This window comes from Antechinus flavipes, chromosome 6 (genome assembly GCF_016432865.1).
Source record: "Antechinus flavipes isolate AdamAnt ecotype Samford, QLD, Australia chromosome 6, AdamAnt_v2, whole genome shotgun sequence".
Lineage (NCBI taxonomy): Eukaryota > Metazoa > Chordata > Mammalia > Dasyuromorphia > Dasyuridae > Antechinus > Antechinus flavipes.
Genome location: NC_067403.1, coordinates 247463681 through 247483105, shown reverse-complemented (window position 1 = coordinate 247483105; position 19425 = coordinate 247463681). Strand labels below are relative to the sequence as shown.

Below are 19425 nucleotides of genomic sequence, written 5' to 3'. Positions count from 1 at the left end.
AGTCTATCATGCTCCTTCTGTACACATTATCCACACATACACACACCTCGGTTGCAGACTTCTAAAAAACAATCCTCTACGAAAAGGAATCCAAATCCTTGCCAATATTGCTGAGAAAGACAAATACAATAATGCAATTAATTTTTCTCCACCTCTTCCTCCTTTAAGGCTCTTTCCAATCTTCTTTCTCTCCTTCTCTCTCCTCTTCTTTTTTTTTTTCTTTCCTCCCAGATCCAACACCTAAAATGGAAGTTGCACCCAGCCAAAGGCAAGGGAGGCTGGGTGGTGACAAACTGGTCTGCCAGCCCTACCCCCTCGCTTTCCTAAGTGATGTCAGCCTTTGAGCGCTTCCAATAGAAACCAGGCATAAATCAGGGAGCTGACCTTATCCAATAGGAAACTTTATTATAGGAATTAGGGGAAAAAAAAAAAAGAAAAGAGAAAAGAGACAGAAAAAGACACAGAACTTTTAAAAATACATATGCATTTATATAACATGTATATCTAGATATATTGCAAAAGCAAAGGATATACAATCCTAGAGGAAGTATGGCAAGGCCTGAGCCTGAGGGGGGGAAAAAAGGTGTTGGGTTTGGGGAATTTTTTTAGCAATCTTTGCATAGAAACAAGCCTAAGCTATTTCCTGAGTTCTCTTTGATGATGGGACTGTGGGGGGTTGCCTTGTCTCCCCTTCCCCCTGCTTTCTGAATGTGAGGGGTGTCCAGGCAAAAGACATGCTGTCGGTTTACAGATCAAATTATTTTATTGTTTTTGGTTACTGGAATTTGGTGAAGGTTTTCTCAACTTCCTATGTCCCTCCCTAAGTAGCAGCACACCCCCCCCACCCCCACCCCCGAAACCAGGGGGGAGGGGATGGAGGGAGTTCAAGGGAGGGAGAGACAGAAAGCACGTATTTAATCCATTTATGGGGGGGTGGGGATGGAATAGGCTTCTTTGAACTAACAATTCCATTGCTGGGATCTGATTTTTTTAATTGATTAGTTTCTTTTATATATGTCTGGATTTTTTTTCTTCCAATCAAAAAATATGTGAACCAAATAGGATAAGTGATATAGACTACAAAACTGCCCAGATAATTCAACTGAGGGAATCTCAGGAAGATAATTGTGTATGTTTTTCTGAACTCAGGTAGTTGGCCTCATAATTTCAATTTACACTGGACTACACAGAATTATTCTTATTCCTTTTTTATCCAAACATACTAAGATATCTAGCATAAATTATGCTCTTCAAATGTCAGGTCCTAAAGGACAGGGGCTGTGTCTGTGTGTCTAAATGGAATCCATCATGCAGAATATAATATTCATTAAATATTAAATTATGTGACTGGAGAATTTCCTTTTTATTCTGAAAAGGAAAAAAAATCCCAATTATCTGAGAAGGGGGATGATTTGGGATCAATTTACTCAGAACACCAGTTTTCTCCTCAGATTCCTCCCCACCCTGCAAAATCCTTTGGCTCCTCATAGGACAAAGTGCATTATCCTAGGCCCAGCCCTTCACAATCTCACCCCACCCTATCCAAGTTTATCTCACATCTCCTAGAAAAGAACACGCCCTTCCATAAGGTTAATCTTGTCACTATTCCTAGAATAGCCCTCCATCTTTCAGCTCCTATTGCTGTACTATGGATGTTACCACTAATTTAATTTTCTTTTCTTTCTTCTCAGCCAATTCAGACCCTATCCACTGGTCAAGATTCAAGCCCCACCTTTCACAAAAGTCTTTCCATCTATACTGCTCTTTGAACCCTATATATAAAATAATCAGCATATAAACATTAGATCCAATCTCCTACTATTAAATACCTGAGCCCAAGGTTTTTTACAGAAATGAAAGAAAAAAACAATGGTTAGGAAGTAATGACGACTTTGGATAGCTTTAAAAGAACTGTATGAGGATTTAGTCAGCTAAAGGATCATAGAATTGAGAGCCAAAAAGAGACCTTAGATAGAGATATCATTCTAGTCCAATCCTCTGATTTTATGAAAGAGAAAACTGAAGCTAAACTAAGTGTCAAGCTAACAAATTCTTTAAGTAGTAGAACAACAGCATTTAAAACCCAAATCTTCAGATTCCCAAACTAATACAGTTGCTACTCTGGGCTGTTCTAAGAAACAGAAATGTAAAAATTGAAAACATAGTGGAAAAGCAAGCAATAAACATTATGAAGAATTGATAATCACAATGCATTGCACATAATAAGCAATAAACATTACTCAAATGATTCACTTGATATCCTGCCAGATCAACATGGCTACCTGAGAAAACAGAAAGGAATGTAGGATATGATACTGTATATTACTGTACTTGCAAAATTGCTTCAGATTAGCTCAGATAGGAGCAGTCACATGAATGGAGGGCTAGTTCATGAAAGTGCAGAACAAAGAAGTCACTGTTTAAAAGTGAAGGACATTATTGAATCTGTAAATAACGTTAAAATAAAGGCAAATAAATTACCAAATAAATAAACCTTTTAAAATATGGTTTAAAAAAAGTTTCGTAAATTAAATTGATCCAACCTGCATCTCTTCTAAACATTGAATAGAAATCATCTCTACAGTAAATTAGAAAAGAATTAAGAGGGAGAGAGGTGACTGCTTCATAATATTTTCCATTTTGGAATCTCTATATATGCTAAATTCATCCAGAAGAATGTAAACTCTTTTCTTTCTGTTTTCTGGCTGTCTTTTATACCCAACACCTATCAAAGTCCATTATAAATAGCAGGTGCCTAATATTTATTGAACTGCATTAAATATAAAAAGAAGCAAAGTTATATCATGATCCCTAAGAAAATTCTGGTCTTTTTAAAAAACACAATATATTTTTCATTCAATTTCAAAACTCTCAAATACTGACAAAATCAACAGCAGCCGCCGCCGCAAACACAAACACACAGATTGATCATTTAAAAGTTGGTGAAGTAAAAATTTGGAAGAAATTTTAAAAGCATAGACCTGAACTTTACAAAATAAAATAAAATCACTATATATCTGTTTATATAAGACAACTATACTATGTTGGTCAATTTTACAAGTATAAAGGATGACTTTATACTCCATGGTACTTAGCTTTGCTCTGATTATCAACATGTTCCCAAGAATATAAAGTATTAATCTTAATCTCTTTGCTCAAACTTCAACCCCATCTCAGTGGAATGCCAGTGCCATCATCTAGGGATAATACACTGAGACATTATAAACATTGAGGATTCGGTCTTCTGTCTTTGTTTTTTCCTGCTGGCTCCATCTAAATCTATCCCTCTTCTGTTCTATTTCCTCTCAATTCTTGCTTCCTCTTAAAATACACACACACACAGAGAAAACAACTTTGTGTTATTCCTTATTCACCTTTCTTCTCTTTTCTTTCATTGGTGTCCTCAATTTGTAGAAATTTTTGAAAATATAAGTTGAATCATATACAATTCAGAGCTGGAAGAAACTTTAGGGACCATCTAGTCCAATGGTATTAAAGTGGAATAGGATCCCTGGGGGATGTGTAATGACTTTGAAAACCATGAAGTAACATGGTTGTACTGTAATTTTATCTTGTTAAACATTTCCTAACTACATTTTTAGCTGGTTTCAGATCTCATTAGGAATTTTTGTAATGCTTATGGGCCATAAATTTGATACTTCTGACTAATCTAATAGAACTCCTTCATTTGACAAATGAGGAAACTGAGACCTAGAGAAAGCAAGTTGCCTAGAGTCCCAAGAATCAAACCTGGATTAAAATAACAGTAATAACAACAATCAGATCAATATTGCCAGTCCTCAAAGGACCAGTCCATCAACTCTATCATTAACTACAGCTTCTCCTGAACAGTTTTTTCTGGTCACATTCCCCTGTATGTATATTAGAATAACTCTTAGAGGGCCCAGGCGCTTCCTTTTATTTATATCCCCAGCCTGGCACATTCACCCACATCCCTAAAAGCCAAATCCAAGCTGCTTCTCTTTTCCATTTTCAATTCCAGGGTCTTCCTATCTTTTTCATCCTTCCAGCTTCCTCTTTTTAATGTCCCTTTGTTACCTCATTCTAATGTACTTACCCTTCTATCTGTCCTTCCTGCTTTCAGACTTGCTTTTTATCTTTGGAAATCTTCCTTTTCCATCCCTGAAACCACACCCCTGGAGATCTTTTTATCTGACCTGTTTCGGTTTCAGCCATGCTGAATTAGACATTATCACAGAATGTCGAGTTAGAGGGCATCTCGGAGGGTGCTGGGGCCACAAAGGGTCATTGAGAAAGGCTGAGATTTGTGCCAAAGAGAAGCACCAGTGGGCCCTGAGCGAGCAGAGTTACGGCTGGAAAGCCCTCGCCAACCTATTTATTTTACGGTGGGGGCTCGGAGGACCCGCCACCCCCATCACAGCCCAGACAAGAGAAGGATCCAGAGGCACCCCCCCCCCCCAACCCTCCTGGCCCAAACACAACAGGCTCTTCGTGCACTTCCAAAATGAGCCAATCTATCAGGTCCCCGCCAGATCCGGGGCTGGCCCTGCCCAGGCATCCCGCTGACAGAAACTCGGGAGAGACCGGAAAGGAGCTCGGGGATCCAGGGTGAGGCCTGCTTCTACAAGGGGGACAACCAAGCTGGCTAACACGTGCCCGGTTTTCATGAGGGAGAGACACATGGGCACCATTAATGGTAAAACTGACTCCCAATACCATCTGTGGTCCCAGGCGAAAAGCACTAGACAAATACCTCATTCACCTCCTCCTCCCCACCACGAGCTCAGCGGGGAGGCGCTGTTACTATTTCAGTTTTACAACGTCAAACAATGTGGGGGGGGATGGGAGGACAGAAAACGCTCTGGGGATCCCCGTGCACAAAGATGGACCCTTTGGAGGGATTTAGAGCTGGGGGGGTTGGTCTTACAAGCTCATCTAGTTCATTTTATAGATGAGGAAACTGAGTTCCCCCGCCCAAGGGTTAGAGGTCATTTGCCCAAGGTCACGCGGGCAAAAAGTAAGAAGCGGATACTCCTAGTCTAAATCCGGTCAGTTTTTTGTTTTTGTTTTTTTTCCCGTTGCCAATCCCTCCTCCCATTTTCCAAAGAGGGACACTGAGGTCCCGGAGGAGCCGGAGGAGGTGGTTTTCAACCTCAGCCCAGGGCTTCTAGGCTCGAGGACGGAATCGCGCACGAGAGGCCTGTAGCCAGGAACTCTCCCGGCGGCGCCGCAGGCCGAGCGACCCTGGGGGCGGGCAGGCGGGGACGGAGGGTCCCTCGTTTACCCCAACACTCTCCGCCTCCTCGCCTGAGTTCCCCGACCACGGCTTGGGCCGTGGAAGCGCCGGGTTGAGCTCGCGCCGGGTTGAGCTCGCGCCGCCCCCTCGGTCGCGCCCCCCTCCCGCCGAGGCCGCCTCCCCAGCCCCGGCCTCCCGCTCCCGCCGCCGCCGCCGCCGCCGCCGTCTCAGCCTCGAAGGCCTGAGAAACGGAGCCTCATTCCTCCCGCCCAAACCGATTCTCCTCTCGCGATTGGGCCCCAGCAGTGTCTCCGAGCCAATGGAAACGGCGTTGCCGGGCAGACTCGAAGGGGGAGGGTCTCGACGGGGAGGACCAGCGAAGGCCATTGGGTGGGGCCGCCCGGGGCCCCGTTCCAATCGAGTGGCGAGGCGGCGGCCGCGGCGGCGGCGGCGGCGGCGGAGGCGGTGGCGGCGGCGGCAGCAGCGGCGGGGGGAGGGGGGCACGTGGCCCCTCGGCGCTGGCGCCGCGCGCTCGGAGTCGCGTGTCCCACGCTGCCCCCTGCCCCCCGCCTCTGCTGTCCGGGGCTGCACGGTGCTGCCCCGCACCGCCTCCTGCGGTCGTCGCCTGCACCCGCAAGATGGGAGCCGCGGGCCCCCCGCGTGGCCGCGACGACGGTGAGAGCCCGCCTCCGCCCGGCCTCCCAGGCATCCCTGCAGCAGGGGTTTGCCTTTCCTTCCACGCCCACCCTGGCTCCTAGGTTCCCGCTGCGCCCTCGGGGTAGTCAGGGCGGGAAGCAGCCCCTGGCTGTCCTGGGAGCACGCGCGGAGTTTGGAGAAACCCTGCTTGGGAGGGAAGTCTGCTCGGTGGACGCCCTAGAGGTGAAGCGTCTGCTGGGCCCCTCGGGAGCCCGATGAAACCCTGGGGGAATGGAAGGCTACTGGCACCATGGGTGGACTTCCCATCTGTTAGCTTGTGGGAGGTGTGGGGCCCTGAAGGAGGGCTTGGTGCGGCGGGCTAGTCGAGGAACCCTGAGGGGGAAGGGAAGGTGTGGGTGGTCGAGGGAAGCCAACCAGGGCCTTCCCAAGGGGCCTATGGGTGCCCAGCGCCTCCCGGGCCCCTTCCAGCCTCCTTTGTAGTGGGCCTTCTTTGTATGGGGATGACTGGGCCGAGCTCCCTTATTCCTGCCGGTCTCTTCCCTGGTCCTTGAGTCTGAAGCCCCGCGGTGGAGGGAGCTGCATGGCGCATGGCGCGTGGCGCACGGCGGGACAGGACCCACGTTGCAGTGAGTGTGGGGATCCGAGGGAAGGCCCGGCTCCCGTGCTCCCCCAGCCCTGAGACTCAACAGCCTTTCCGGGTACACCCTCAGCCGCCCAGCAGGTGCCTTGCTCCCATGCACCTTGCCTGGGCACCAGGCCCCGTGCATCGCTTTGGGAGGCAGGCACGGCTCATGGCCTGCGGGCAGCCCCCCCCCCTCCCCAGAGAAGGCCCTCTCAGGAGCCCCTAAGCCGTTCCCCAAGCCGGGCAGCTAGGTGGGGGTGGGGGGATACCTTGTCCGCCCCCCAACCTGGGAACGCTTGCTTCCTTTGTTTCTTCAAAACGCGTTTATGAAGTTCATGTTATGAGTCAAATGCTGAGCTGGGGGTACAAACAAAAGGGGCACGTGTGCCGATAGGCGGGCATGAGTGTGTGACTGGACCTTCGGGTGTCCTGCCCCCCCATCCCCTCCCCCCGGCCTGGTGTAGGGTAAGGGCCTAGGCAGTGCCCAGCACATAGTGAGTGCCAAGGCAGTGTCTGGCGCATGGTGAGGGCCTAGCGTTTGAGGGGTACAGAAAGCTAAATCCCAGCTGTGCTGAGCCCACCTTCAGGGGACTCCGGGAATAGGTTCCATTCAGAGTGAGTTTCTTTGCTGGAGGATTAGCCATACTCCTTTCCCCAAGCCCAGCACAGATGCAGTGAGTTTCTTCTTGTACAGGGGGGTGCTAACTGTTTCCGGCCCCTCCCAGTCTGGGGAGGCCTATGGATGGACTTCTTCCCAGAATAATGTTTTTAAATGCATAAAATGAATATACAGGAAACCGGTTATTATTGAAATGGAGTTATCAAAATATTTAAAAAGCGGTTCAGGGACCCCAGGTGAAGAGCTTGTTCTAGTAGGGATTGGTGCCCCGCAGGCAGAGCATTCCAGCTGCTTCTGGCTCAGGCTCGCCCTGCTTCTCCCAAACACCCTGCACCCCCTGCTGGTTAATGGGGACACGTCAGGCTGAGCCCTTCCTTGTTAAGCCTGGCACTTGGGAAAATTCAAGTGGCCTTTGCCAGGATTCTCTTCCGGTCAGTTTGTTGGGAAAGGCTTGGCTGCCCCCTGGGGCCTTCTTTTTGAAGAAGGAGGCAGCCAGGATGGCAGGTGAGAGTCTTCCCTACCAGGCAGGTGGGCGAGGGGCATGGCTTTTTCTGGGATCTGCAACCCCACTGGCCCCCGGTCATGCCCCTTGTCTGTAGAGATAGCTGGAATTAGAGGCAAGAGCTTGAATTCAGGAGCGACCTGCTTCAGTTCCCACTCAGGCAATTAGTTGTGTGATTGAGAACAAATTCGTTAACTTCTTGGAGCCTCAGTTTGCTCACCTGCAAAATGGGGGAACAGTGCTGGCCCCTATCTCACGAGACTGTTTTTAGGGGGAAGGCTGTGCAATTGTGAGTTGTTTTCACCTTCCAGTGCAGCCCAGTAAGAAAAGAAAGAAGTCAGTAAAGCAAAACAGAGTCTCTGAAGCACCATGTCTTACTCACCAGGTACTTGATTTGTGAACAGACAGAAGTGTGTTTGGGGCTATCAATCACCATGTGCTCTTCTGAGAGCCCCAAAATCCTCTACAGGAATCCCAGGCTCCTTCGCTTAGCTTTTCTCCAACTCCATCACCAGCAACAGAGTGGCGTGTTCTGTGATGTTCTTCTGCAGGCAGAAGGTAAAGAGGCTGCTTGGGGGAGGGGGGATAGAGAAATCCTGTGGGGGGTGAGCTCTGGGAAGGGGAGGAGTTTCTGAGCAAGATCATAGAGTTGCAAAGTGGGAATGGTCCTCAGTGGCCATCTGGTCTGGCCTCTACCTGAAAGGGATGGCCCTGATCCAGGGCACTAAAGATTTTCTGGGAGCGGGTACTCTCTCATTCTCAAGGCAGGCGATAGCTCTGTTTATCAGAATGTTCTAGATACCAAGCTTAAGTTTTCTTTTTCCAGCTTCTACCTAATGTTTCTAATTTTGCCCTGTGGGGTCAAGCAGAACAAGTATTGACAGCCCTCAAATCCTTGAAGACAGCCATTATGTCTGCCTCTTCCTCCTAAATTCCCCCATTCCGGTTTTTTCCCCCCTCCTTCTCTTAGCTAAACATCCTGGTTCCTTCTGCTAATTTTCAATGGTTGAAAAAGTATTTATTAAGTCCTAGCTATGTCCAGCTTTGAGTTGAGAACTGAGGATTCAGATATAAAAGCAAAGATAGTCCTTGTCCTCAAATCACAATTTATATTCTAAAGGAACATAGGTCCCTTTGTCCCTAGAGTTACCGGGATGGGGAATGGGGAATGAATCTAGAAGAGAGTAAGTTGATACACCTCATCCAGGAACAATTTTGATCCTGGATCTAGAACCAATGAGCAGTAAAGAAAAGTCTAGGAATATGGGGAGAAGGCCTTGTTTGGGAAAGAATGAATACATGGAAAGATCGATTCGGCCTTTTCCTGGAAATAGCAGGCCAGTCCCAGATAGTGGAGGGGCCCTAGTAGGGAGTCTTTTTAGGCCTACCCACAGTTCTTAGCCATGTTAAACTCTTGATTTTTTGTTTATGCAGCTTCTATCAGTATTCACCCTATACAAAATTAAAACAGATAAAAGTTTAAAATATGTTATTAATTCATTAATACATTAAAAGTAATAAAGCTATTATGTTTTAATGTAATTTTATGAGAAACTTATCTAAAACAAAAAAAAAATTGAGTGAGAAGAATGGTATTGTTTTAGTTTGCAAATTTCTTTAATGGTTTCATCAAAGCCAGCTGGATTTTCTTATCTGTTTCTACATTCATTTTATTTCAGTATATTGTTCAGGAGGAAATTCTGGCCTTATACAGATATGTGGTTTGAAAAGGGAGTGTTTTAATAGATCATATTTAAGTATTAATTATGAAAGCACATTTGAAAACATTTCCCATTCCCTCCCTCCCTAAAAAAATAAAAGGTTTTTTTGAACCTTCAAAAAAAGGTCCACAAATCATGCTGCTCTAGGGAATGGTATAACTTAGGGACTGCAAGATGATGTCTAATCAGAGTTGAATCCAGTGGGGCTAACACCTTTCCTGGAAGTATTAACATCATCATCCTGCTGATTCAGATTGACCTTGTGGTTCACTAAAATCCTCAGATCTTCAGACTAACTGCTATTTAATCACACACACACACACACACACACACACACACACACACACACACCCTTGTACTTGGGAAATTGTTTAGTAAACCCAAGTATGAGAGTTTCCTTTGAATTTTATCTTATTAGAACCACGTGAAAGCTCTAGCCTATTGAGATTTTAGATATTGGCTTTTATCCGATGTGTTAGCCAAGCTTTGTTCTTATCTGCCGCAATTTTGATAAAGCATACCATCTATGCCTTTATCTACATTGCTGATAAAAACGTTTGCCATCCTAAGCTATAGCACCAGAGGAAAAGCCTGAGTTGTGAAGCTGGAGAAATCTCAGCTCTGCTACTTCATGCCTTTCAACTCTTTTTAGTTGCTTAAAGGTAAACTAAGATTTTGGATTCACCCTGTATGTGAAACTAGGGATCCAACATAGACACCTGTGGCACTCCACTGGAGACCTTTTGCCACGGGACATCAAACCATCTATTACTGTGATTCACCAATTCCAGATCTTCCACAGGAATTGTGTGAGATCCTTTATCACAGTGGACAAACTGGATTTGGATTTTGGAAAACCCGGATTCAAATCCAGCCTGAGATCTGTATTGTGATTTTGCCCAGAGTCACACACCTAATAAGTGTCAAATTGTCTGAGGCTAGATTTGAACTCGGATCCTCCTGACTCCAAAGCTGGTGTTCTATCCACTGCCCCACTTAGTTTCTCCTCCATTAATTTCAGGAGATATATATATGTTTTTTTTTTTAATTTAACATAAAAACCAAAAAACATTCCCATATACACAGCAAAACACAAAATATCCCATTTCCTTATACTTGCTTTTTTAAAGTATATAATACCACACCTCCTTGTAAAATTATTCTGTTTGTCCTGCTTCTTTCTGAGCTTTGTTCTCTTTTATGCATTTTAAAGAACCATTGCAGTGATGTTCCTTGTTTTAACATCAGCAAACCCTGCATTTGTATGTCTGAAGTCTGCTCCTTGAATCCTACTTCTCTCTGCCCACCCTTCCTTTGTGTTCTCTGGAACATCTGCTTCATAAGTAAAAAACTTGTTTTTATCATAATGCATTTCCTTTCTCACAGTGTTCATCTTGTATTCACAGACATGGGATCACTGCTCATTCTGCACTGCACTGCTCCCACTTTCACTTGTGGCCCATAACTGGCACTCAGTAACCTTTCCCTCTGAGAAGTTCATCCAATCTATGTTTTATCAAAACACAGATTCAAATTCTTTATTTATCCATTACCTTTCCTGATTAAGATCGGTACTGGATCACCATTTTTTCTCTTCCCCAATTCCTGCCTTCCCACTTAGGAACTTGAATATACATATTTATATTACCCCAAACACCCAAACTGTTGAATCTGATATATTTCTATATCATCCTGTTAACATGTATGTTCAACCCTCTGTGCACTTTAAGTAAGACTAAGATTCTACCTAATGTTCACTCTCTCCTTCTACTCCATCCTTCATGCTTTTTAGACTATTTTTCTTATATATCCCTGTTAGGATAAAGTTGTACCCTCTTCCCCCTCCTTTGTGAAGTAGTGTATTCCTTTTACTGATCGTGTCTTTCTCCTTTTCAGAACAGTCTCAATCATTCATCTCTCCTTTCGAGTTTCTCTGTTTTTCTGATTTAATACTCTTAGTACTCAACCATTAAAGACTTAAAATTCTGAAGGACACTTTTCTTTTCCCCATTAGAATGTTAGCATTCATTCAGTGTCCAATTACTTTTCCTTTCTAGATTCCTTTGTACTCTGCTGTTTGCATTTCAAAGTTGCTTCAGATATGCCAGAAAGTCCACTCTATATTCCAAAGGCATGTTTTTGCCCTTGGAGAATTTCTCTTTGCAGGTTAAGTTAGAAGGCTAGTCTGTAAGTTTATCTCTTGCCTTTTAGAATATTGTTCTCTCAACATCTCCCTTTTTTAAAGTAGGAGCTGCCAGGTTTCATGTGAGGACCCTTCCTGGTTCTCTGGTACTTGAAATGCTGCCTTCTGGCTGCTTTTGAGCTCTGCCTTTTGGCTGGATTTGGGGTGGGGATCTCTTTCAGGGGGCAGTGAGTGGGTTATTTTATCCTGGCTCTGATCGATCTAGGCAGTTTTCAGTTGTGATTTCTTGGATTAGAATATCCAAGTTTTTCTTTTGGAATCTTGTGCTTTTTATGGAATCCTTTCTTCTATTTTTTTTCACTCTTTTGATTTTGTTCTATTATTTCTTGCTGTCTCATGGAGTTAATTTCTTGTTCTACTCTTCCGGTTTTCAGGAAGTTGATCAATTGGCTAAGATTTACCACTTTCCCTTCCAAGCTACTTCATTTTTTATCTTTCATTTCTTTTCTGTTGGGTATTAACTGTCAAAAATCCTTTTTTTCTTCTCTTTGAGGCTGAGCTTAAAGTTGTAGCAGAATTTTTGTTTTTGTGAGATTTTTAGATTTGTAAGCATTTTTGATACTGGTCAGTCAGTGTCTCTGGTTTATTCATCATTCAGGTTTTGGTTCCTAAGTAAAGGCTTTATTGAAGGCAGGCTCTGCCTTCTATGTATTTTGGGGTAGAGTGGTTGACCCTGCTTGTTCTTGCTTTAGGTCCTCTGGGATCTATTTCTTCTCCATCTTTGAGGTTCAGAATACTGGGTTTCAGGGCTTCCTATGACTTTATCAGAACAGGGACCTAGCAGCCCTGGAGTTAACTTTTTTGACTTGGAGCCCTGAGACATGCTGCTTTCTAGGACTTAATAATGATCTTGCTGGGAGGTTTCTGGTAACCCTAGAGATTTCTATGTGAGTTTTCTACTTTTGCTGCTTTCAGAGAGAGAGAGCAGTATAGACTATAAAGTAGTTTTACCCCTGCTCTGGAGGGCCACCACCTTGTTTGCTTAGGCTGCCACTGGGTTTGCTAGTTTCCACCATACACACTCCATTCCTGTTGTCCAGGGGTTGCTAGCTGATTTGTTTTATTTTTTTTTTTTTTGTCAAGTACTTTGGTGAAAGTACTCACTTAAAATGGTCTCTTAGATTTTTTTCCTCTTTTTTGTTGTGAATTTAACAGTCAACAACAAACAAATATTACAGTATATAAAGAACAATAAAAAGGCATGAAAGAAATTGAGCTTCCATTAATATAAAGTTTAGAAATTGTGTAATATGATTTTTAATAAAGTAGATACTTTTAATGCAAAAAAAAAAAAAAGACACCATTCTTCCAGGGTATATGTTTCTCATGTTAGGGTTTCCACCCTAAAACTTAGTCTTTAATGGATATTAACACATCTTGCCTCAGGTCTGCCTATACTTTTGCTTTATTTTTTTTTTAAGTGAGTTTTATTTTATTTTTATGAAGATCTGCCTTCTTTCCAACATTTCTCCCTGGTCTTTCTCCCTCTTTATGGAAGTGATACATCTCATTGGCTTTCTTGAGTTTCAAGGTTTTTGCTGCAGTAAGTATGTAGGAAGCTATATCCATCCAGGCTTCCATCTTGACTGGAATGGCCTCCTTAATTAATCTCTAGTCAAAAATCTCCACTGTGTATTACCCCCAAACTGTTGAATTTGATGTATTTCTACATCATTCTCTTTTCGTGTATGTTCATTCTTCCTTATGCATTGATAGTGGAATCCAGGAGTTTTACTACTGGCTCCTTTATTAAATTTTGTTTCTTGAAAATGTCTGGGTGTCTCAAATACTATTCTCTTTAGAGTTACTTTTTATGGCACATATATCTATAAGTATGTGTTACTTTCTCCCTGACCCATTCTCTTTTAGTTGGAAACCCCTTTGATTAGATTAGCAGAATACTAAGCAAATATGTTCATCTCAGATCTTGCTAGGTCACTCCAACCCTGGACAGAAACCTATTATATGTTAAACTGTGATCCAGAAATCTATGGCCCTTTGTCAGACACCATCATCTGAATCAGCTATATACTTCTAAGAGAGTTTTCTTTATCTCTTGTTTTTAGTGCCAGAAGTGAGGTAAACCCTACCTGCCCCACCTAGTCTTCAGTTTTTTGGTTAAGACTTTGTAATCTTTCTGATGATTTATGCCCATAAGGACCATCAGAAGAGGAAGAGTCATCTCTTTGAACAAGTTGGAAGGTTTTCAATTAGGTCTTGGATAATTATTCCCAAAAGACAACAGGCCTTTCAGTTACTCTTATCATGTTAAAACGTTTCAGTTGCCTCTCAGGAAGGAGTCACCAATAAGGTCTCTTTTTCACCTGACAGCTTTTGGGGCTCTGTTTTCATCATTCTCAGGAACAAAAGTAGCTGCCACTTCCTCAGAGCATCCATCTCCCTTCAGGAAGAGGGATCTTTTTTTTTTTTTTTTTTTTTTTTCAAATTATGAGTGTACAGTTATCTCTTCCACATCATGACTTTCCCCACTTCAGTTTCAGTATAGCAAGGGTCAGTGTAAGAAATTAAGTGGAATTTTTTGGAAGTTTTGAAGATGACACAGAGAAGGTTTAAAAACTCAGAAGTGCATAATATATAACCCAAATTTTACAGTAAATTAATGTAAACACCCCATTAAAAAAAAGGACATTCTCATGGAATGAAAGGAGGACCAAAACATTTTTACCCAGATTTTAGCCCCTGAGATGTGGAATAACTATACATTCATTCTTTTTCTTTTCATCAGCTTCAACTACCACTTCAGATTTTTTTCCCCTCCATGAATACCTTGCTTCTGTGTGAGGGAACACTTTATTATCCCTGATAGCATGAACTCTATAGAGCTGTTCCATGAGCTCCTTCATCTTCTCAAGAGAAAGATCAGCTTATACTTGGAACAGGCAGAAAAACTTTCTTAATATAGAAACTCTCAAGGTGCAGATAATTGCAAAATTTCTTCAGTTTTCTATACTGAGATTCTTGAATCCAATAACTGCCTTAGATCATTCTCATATGGCATTGTGGGTGACCTATTGAGACTGATAGACTACTGAAGGGGACTGAATTTTTTTTTTAATGGCATTTTATTTTTCCAAACACATGCAAAGATAGTTTTCTTTCTTTTTTTTTTTTAATTTTAATATCTTTTTATTGATAGAACGCATGCCAGAGTAATTTTTTACAGCATTATCCCTTGCATTCATTTCTGTTCCGATTTTTCCCCTCCCTCCCTCCACCCCTTCCCCCAGATGGCAAGCAGTCCTTTACATGTTGAATAGGTTACAGTATATCCTGGATATAATATATTTGTGCAGAACCGGACAGTTTTCTTGTTGCACAGCGAGAATTGAATTCAGAAGGTATAAATAACCCGGGAAGAAAAACAAAAATGCAAGCAGTTTATATTCATTTCCCAGTGTTCTTTCTCTGGGTGTAGCTGCTTCTGTCCATCTTTGATCAATTAAGGCTCTCTTTATCGAAGAGATCCACTTCCATCAGAATACATGCTCAAACAGTATCGTTGTTGAGGTATATAATGATCTCCTGGTTCTGCTCATTTCACTCAGCATCAGTTCATGTAAGTCAAAGATAGTTTTCAACACTGACCTTTGTAAATTCTTATGTTCCAGATTTAATAGCAGCAATCTACCAGGGTTCTTGGAGGATCAGTGAATTTGATGTTTGTAAAACTTAATCCTTAATAATTGGTCTGTTTCCTTTCATATCTTATTTCATCTGCTCTCTTCTGTGTTAATCTTTGCAGCCTCCCCTGCTAAAAAAACACCAAAAAAAAAAAAACAAACAAACAAAAAAAAACCCAGATCCTTTATATGCTGGATCTCCATCCATTATTAGAGAAATTTATTTTTGAATCCAAATGTAAGACTGTTCTCCAACTTGTTGAGTATCTTTTGTTGTTGAGTTCTTTTCAATCCTTACTCTTAGCAACTGTGGTCTCTGTTCCTACAAGGTGTGACCTATTATCCCCTCTTACAGAGCATAGGATATGGTGGTCTCTGACTCTTGTAATTACTTGAGGGCCAAGTGGCTCTTTCAGTATCCTTCTCCTCTCTTTCCCCTGTCTTCACTCCCCGTCCCCAAGTAAATTGAAACACTGTGCTAAGTGCTAGGAATAAGGACTAGCCAAGAGATCTTGCCCTTGAGGAGCTTACTTTCTAAGGGAGGATGACTAGTTAGGAAAAAAGGCAAAAGTGTCCAGTGAGAAGTAAGTAGACCTGTGAGTAACTAGTAGTTAATATGTATATAAGTCTTCCTTAAGAGTTACGGTTTTTTTTTTTCTTTTTGGTAAATGTATCTATTTATTTTTACATGCATTTAAATAATTTAACCCCTTTTATTATCTTGACTTCCAACAAGGGCCTCCTCATAAGCATGCATAGTCCAACAAAACAAATTTCTCTATTAACCTTTTCCAAAAATGTATGTCATGTTAAGTCCATCACCTCTCTGGAAGGAGGGGAATGGGGGGAATGGGAGGGGGGTCTCCTTCAGATTTTGGGCTTGTCATTTATCATTGCACTAACAGAATCCTTTCCAAACAATTTTTGATATCATCTATATAAATTGTTCTCCTAGCTTTGCTTATTTTCTTCTGCATCAGAGAAGTCTTCCAAGCTTCTCAGCACTATTTTGTCATTTTCTATGGTACAATAATAATCCATTAAATTCATATTATAATTTAAATTTCCAAGAGAAAACCCAGGGGAATTTCCCATTTGGAGTGATTATGAAAAGAGATTTTTAAAATATCTTTTGTGAACATTTCTTTGATATCATGGGGGTAGGGCCATAGGGTTGTAGGCACAGTAGTGGTATTTCCCTAAGAATTACATCTTTAAACTGCTAGGAAGATGGTCTCCATTCGTTGTTACATTTGGCCCAGGGATCCGCTTCTCTTTTGTCCTCTTGGAAGGTAAATGCACAGTTGGGGAGTTTAGGATATTTTAGAGGGGATGTTGGCCCAAGAGTCAGGAAGACCCCACATCCCATAGGCCTCCCTGCCACTGATTCAAGGTGGGATCTCAGGTAAGTTTCCTCCCTTCTAGCTAAGCCCCGTTCTTTCTCTCTAAAGCGAAGAACTTGATCCTAATGAAGTCTAGCATCCCTACTGTTTCTGACAGTGATTCAAGAACTATTTCCCTTTCAATTTGAGGCTCCATGGAAGAGGGGTGGGGGATGGGGGTGAAGCACCATGCCCACTTGTGACACTGATGTGTTTGGGTGGGTTCCCCTCCAGGTGAGGCAGTCCCAGCTCACTGCTGCATCCTCTCAGCCTGCAGCCCCTTCTTCACCGAGCGCCTCCAACGGGAGCGGCCGGCCCAGGGCCGAAAGGTGGTCTTAGAGCTGGGGGGCTTGAAGATTGGGACTCTGCGCAAGCTGGTGGATTTCCTCTACACCTCGGAGATGGAAGTCTCCCGGGAAGAAGCCCAAGATGTGCTTTTAGCAGCCCGCCAGCTTCGAGTCTCAGAGCTGGAGTCGCTTCAGCTGGAAGGTGGAAAACTGGTTCGAGCAGCCCAGGGCAGACGCTTAAATCGGGAATGCTTGCAGCCACCACCCCCTGCCCCCATCTCCGCCCGAGTGGTGGGCCCCAGCCGCCGCCCCCGCACTCCCCTACCTCCTCCCCAAGCTGCCTGTGCCCCTGGGGGCGGGAAGCTGAAGCTCTTGGGAAAAGAAGAGGATCCCCAGGAGGAAAGCAGAGGGCAGAGCACAGAGCACTTGTCCGAGATGTCAGACCCCTTCCCCATTAAGGGGAAGGCCAGAATCTGCCCTCCCACACAAGCAGAAAGCTCTTCACCTAAAAGCCAGGGGCAAGGCCCCAAGGAGAACCGCAGGGTGCCAGGCCCTGTAGCTGCTGAGCTTTTCCCCCCCAGCCCCATCGTGGATGAACCTCTGTTGCCCAGGAAGATCAGGCTGAGCCGCACAAAACTGTCTCCCGATGTCTGTTCGGCCAAGTCCCTCAGCACCGTAACAGGGCCCAGTTCGGCCCCCACGCCACCCAGCCGCCGTCTGTGGCGGCAGAAGACGCTGAGCAAGGAGATCACCGAGGAAGAGCCGGGGCCCGGAAAGGGCAGCCTTCTGGAGGGGACCTCCAGTCCTTCCCTCACCCCCAAGATGGGCGGAAATAAGAAGCGGAGCCCCGAGGCCAGGGCCCCCAGCTCTGACTCGGCCGAGGAAGGCCAGGTCGGACGGGTCAAGCTTCGTAAGATCGTTAATGGCAGCTGTTGGGAGGTGGTCCAGGAATCTCCTTCCAGGGACTCTCAGGAGAGCCAGCTGACCCCCGGGCCTGGCGGGGAGTCTGGAGAGGAGACTCAGGGGCCGGGCATGAGCCTCATGGAAGAAGAGGGCAAGCCCGCTGTGGAAATCAGTCTGTGCTCGCTGGATTCGCCGGCCTGCTCCAGGCTCCAGGAGACACTGCTGGCCGCTGGCCAGTTTCCAGAACAGGCCGTGGTGAAGTCAGAATTTCCGGATATCCCTGACATGGTGGGCAAAGAAGCTCTGTTGGGTGGAGACTGCAGGGAGCCCTGTGACTTTGTCCCGGCCCTGTTGGGCCAGCCCTGTGAGGCAGAGGAATACCGCATCACCAGTGCTGCCGCCACCAGCGAGCTGGAGGAGATCCTGGACTTCATGCTTTGTGACTCAGACATCGGCCCTTCGGTCGACTCCCTGGAGAGTCCCAGGGCTGGAAACTCAAGGACCCCGACCTACCCTCTCACCGAGCCCGAGAAGAACTGGGTGGAAGGAGAAGAATGGTGTCTGCCAGATGTGGAGCTGTGGCCAAGAGAGTTTGCGGGGCTGGAGAAGGACTCCGTTAAGGTGAGAGAGGATAAGGGATCTGTAGAGCCTCTTAGCCCCCTCGTGGCCTCCCACGGGAGTGAAGGTGAAGGGCTGGCAGTGGCCGCCTCCTGGACCTCGGAGCCGGCAACCCCCGGCCCCCAGCCAGACGTGCAGGGGGAGAAACTGCTCTGCCCCGAGTCCCCTGTCCATTTCCATGCACCTTATGGAGACTTGTCCCCTCCCTGCTCCAGCTGGGTGGACACTAGTTATGGGAAACCCTCAGTCACTGACGATACACTGTACCCTGAAGGAGTAGCCTGTCCAGAGGTCAAGCAGGAGCTTGGTAACTCGGAGAAGCTGGCCCTGTCCCCTGCCAGTCTGGAGGAGGAGGGGGAGATTGATGTAGTGGACTGGACGGCCCAGGTCGGGCAAGTGCCCTTCCCCAGCCTCTCTGTGTGGCCTGACCCCTCCTCGGAGTCAGAAACGGAGGTGGACGTCTTGACGTAGGCTGTGTCTGGGGTGGCTGAAAGTTGTTCGCTGAGGCAGCGGGAGCTCCAGTGGCAGCAGAGGAATCGCCATCCTGGGGCAGGGCCACCAGGGGCTTCCTCCTGGGGAGGGACTCACTCCTTGCCCCTCTGTCTTTGGTTCTGTAGATCAGACACAGGGTAGGGAGTGGGTCCTGGCTGATTAAGGGGCGCTGCCGTTGATTTTGAGGGGGGGTGGGGGGAATTGTTGTAAATTTTGCCGCGAGGGCCCTGCCCTGACTTGGAAGTAAGTGGGACCCAGAGCCTGTTATGCCAGTAACACCAAGGATTGGGAGGGTCCCCCCTGGGGACAGCTTGGCTCAAGCACAGGGGGAAGGAGCCTATGCTCAGTCCAACAGAGCGGGAAAGGAGGAACCCAGGCGTCTTCCCCTGCTGTCGGGTTCCCTCGGGCCCTTGGGCTGTCCAGAGGCTCTGAGAGGCACGCACTGCGCAATCAATAAACGCCTTTCAGTCTCCAGTACACCTAGTATGGGTCTCTGGGCCGGTGTCGCACATGGCCAGATGCACGGGGCGTTCGCGGCTGCCCCAATAAATAGACGCAGA

The 19425-nt window shown here is 45.4% G+C and overlaps 2 protein-coding genes across 17 annotated transcripts in view; one reads left to right on the top strand and one right to left on the bottom strand.

The window, feature by feature from the left end:
• The window catches only part of CTNND1 (catenin delta 1), a 49514-nt gene extending 49166 nt beyond the window's left edge, over nucleotides 1–348 (bottom strand). For 6 of the 16 annotated variants that reach the window (XM_051967335.1, XM_051967342.1, XM_051967345.1 and 3 more), the window contains exon 1: nucleotides 47–347. The gene's annotated coding sequence lies outside the window, so the exon portion shown is untranslated. Of the gene's footprint in view, nucleotides 1–46 lie in introns of all 16 variants that reach the window. The other 10 variants (XM_051967339.1, XM_051967340.1, XM_051967350.1 and 7 more) reach the window with 4 other exon arrangements.
• Nucleotides 349–8008: 7660 nt separating this feature from the next.
• On the top strand, nucleotides 8009–19342 carry BTBD18 (BTB domain containing 18). The gene is made up of 2 exons (XM_051966224.1): nucleotides 8009–8176; nucleotides 16800–19342. Exons 1-2 carry the CDS (start codon nucleotides 8053–8055, stop codon nucleotides 18842–18844), a joined length of 2169 nt encoding a protein of 722 aa, XP_051822184.1. The 5' UTR covers nucleotides 8009–8052; the 3' UTR covers nucleotides 18845–19342.
• Nucleotides 19343–19425: the final 83 nt, after the last annotated feature.